The sequence below is a fragment of the Sinocyclocheilus grahami genome, unplaced genomic scaffold, assembly GCF_001515645.1.
Source record: "Sinocyclocheilus grahami isolate Dianchi unplaced genomic scaffold, SAMN03320097.WGS_v1.1 scaffold1410.1, whole genome shotgun sequence".
NCBI lineage: Eukaryota > Metazoa > Chordata > Actinopteri > Cypriniformes > Cyprinidae > Sinocyclocheilus > Sinocyclocheilus grahami.
The window spans coordinates 220,127-222,930 of NW_015506589.1; the positions used below are offsets into that span (position 1 = coordinate 220,127).

The following is a 2,804-nucleotide window of genomic DNA, read 5'->3' on the forward strand; positions in this document are numbered from 1 at the left end:
TTCTAATAATATTTCACAATTTGTACTGTATTTTTGATCAAATAAATGCAGCCCTGGTGAGCAGAAGAGACTTCTTTAAAAAAAACATCTTAATTATTCCAAACTTCTGACAGGTAGTGTATATATTATGCATTTACTCTCAAATAAGCATTTATTTATATGCCCAATATAACAATAATTTTTACTAAAACATTTTAATAGATGAAAAATGACACAAAGGCACTTTCATGATGATGCAACCACTGAAATCTACTGAATTAATGACATACTATGCAAATTAACTAATCAAATTAATATTGCGAAAAGCCGCCAAATGAATATCACTCAAAAACACAAGTCCTTGAATAGACAAAAAGAGCCTTTATCCGTGCATTTAAATGCAAATGTAATGTACAGCTTGACTGTAACGTAAGTCACTATGAATCAGAGCGGCTGCTGAACGCTTGCATGCAAATACAGCCACAGCTGCGAGTATGATGGATTGTTTTTGTTTCTGCTGTTGGTTTTTTGGGTTTATGTTGACTGAACATCTTTAATACTTCACCCAAACTCATTTACTCAGCCTACTGTTGGACTTTTATCATTTTCTTTCTACTGTGCAACACAAAAGCACACAAACCAGCACCAAATAAAAGCGGACGGTGATTTATACTCTCAAGAACCACGCTAAATAACCACAAAAAAGAACCACGCTAAATAATATAATACTATAGTAATGATAAAATAAGTGCTGGAGCGACTTGAGGATGGAGAAAGAATAGTTACTATTGAGTGATCTATACATTTTTATATTTAATAACATGAATTAATAATTACGGAAGCTTATTTCTGCTACAGAAAACGCAATTCTGAGTTTATATCTCACAATTTTCACCCAGAAATGCAAGATAAACTCTCTCTCAATTCTCACACTCGTGACTACAATTGTATGAAAAAAGTTGCAATTACCTTTTTAATTTTTTTTATTTCTGCAAGATAAATATACAGAATTGCGAGATACAAACTCACAATTGTAAGAAGAAACGTCTGAACTGTGAGATACAATGTTGCAATTAGCGGTTATTTTTGTGGCAAAAGCAAACAAAACAAAGTTACATATAAACTGAACTTTGATGTCCAGATTGTGAGATACAAACTTGCAATTGCGAGAAAAATTACTTTCTTTCTTTTATGAGAAATATGAGACAAAAAGTCACAGTTTCCTTATTTATTTATTTTATTCTGTGGCAGAAACAATACAGAAAAAAAACAATTGCGAGAAAAAAAAAGTGAGATCTAAACTCAGAATTAAACTAGCGCTCAAAAGTTTGGATCAGTAAGACTTGTAATGTTTTTTAAAGAAGTGTCTTCTGCTCATCAAGACTGCATTTATTTGATCAAAAATACAGAAAAAAAAATTAATCTTGCAAAATGTTATTACAATATAAAATAATGGTTTCTATTTTAATATCCTTTAAAATATAATTTATTCCTGCGATCAAAGCTGTATTTCCATCATCATTCCTCCAGTCTTCAGTGTCACATGATCTTCAGAAATCAGTATAATATGCTGATTTATTATTAGAATTATCAATGTTTTTATTTTTTTAAACTGCGATAATTTTTCTGGATTCTTTGATGAATAAAAAGTTAGAAAGAACAGCATTTATTCAAAATATAAATCTTTTCTAACAATATAAATCTTTGCTATCACTTCTTATCAATTTAACACATCCTCGCTGAATAAAAGTTTTAATAAACGAAATAATAAAAATTTACTGACCCCAAACTTTTGAACGGTAGTGTGTATTGTTAGAAAAGATTTATATTTTAAATTAATGCTCTTCTTTTTAACTTTTTATTCATCAAAGAATCCTGAAAAAGGTATCACAGCTTCCAAAACAATAAATTTTATTTCTGATAATAAATCAGCATATTATACTGATTTCTGAAGATCATGTGACACTGAAGACTGGAGGAATGATGCTGAAAATACAGCTGCGCATCACAGAAATACATTACAGTTTAATGTATATTAAAATAGAAAACAGTTATTTTACATCATAATAATATTTCACAATATTACATTTTTTCCTGTATTTTTAATCAAATAAATGCAGCCCTGATGAGCAGAAGACACTCCTGTAAAACATTAAAAATCGCTCTGATCCCAAACTTTTGAGCAGTTGTGTACCATTCTATATTTTTATTCTGTGGCAGAAAGCTTCCATAAATAACAGCTGTTCAGGTCTCACCTCTTCTGAAGACAGGCGGCGCTGGCCTCTCTCTCATCTTCTTCACCAGCTCTGACTGCGACTGAACGACTGACTGCAAACGGGACACTTCACTGAGGACGTCCCGATACGACTGAACGATGGCCATCGTCCTAAACACAGCACACAACATATACATCACATCAGAACCGCTTTTATTAATAACACTCATGCTTTTTAATTTGCACTGTTGTTAATGTGACAGCATGCATGTGTATATCAGGGTTATTTTTTTGTCTCTATAGTTTTTATTATTTTTTATTTCAGTTTTAGCTATTTAGAAGATTTTATTGTACCTGTGAAATATTTAAGAAATGTGTCTCCACTATGAAAATGCCAAGAAATATAGAGAGGAATATTTCCTGTCATCTCCATAATTGTGGGAACCTGCAGCTTGATTTACATTAGTGAAAACAATATGTGTCCATTATGTGACTGTTATATTTCATTTCATTGATCATCTCATAGCTGTTACAATCACCCCCTCTAGTGGACGCCTACAGCACTGCACACACAGACACACACAGACACACAGACACACACACACACACA

General features: G+C 31.9%; 1 protein-coding gene across 1 annotated transcript in view; it reads right to left on the bottom strand.

Annotated features, from left to right (window-relative positions):
* The window catches only part of LOC107570063 (5-azacytidine-induced protein 2-like), a 6,541-nt gene extending 4,177 nt beyond the window's left edge, over positions 1–2,364 (bottom strand). The window contains exon 1 of the mRNA XM_016256254.1: positions 2,235–2,364. Within this exon, the coding sequence (XP_016111740.1) occupies positions 2,235–2,361 (127 nt within the window). The 5' untranslated portion in view covers positions 2,362–2,364. The remainder of the gene's footprint in view (positions 1–2,234) is intronic.
* Positions 2,365–2,804: the final 440 nt, after the last annotated feature.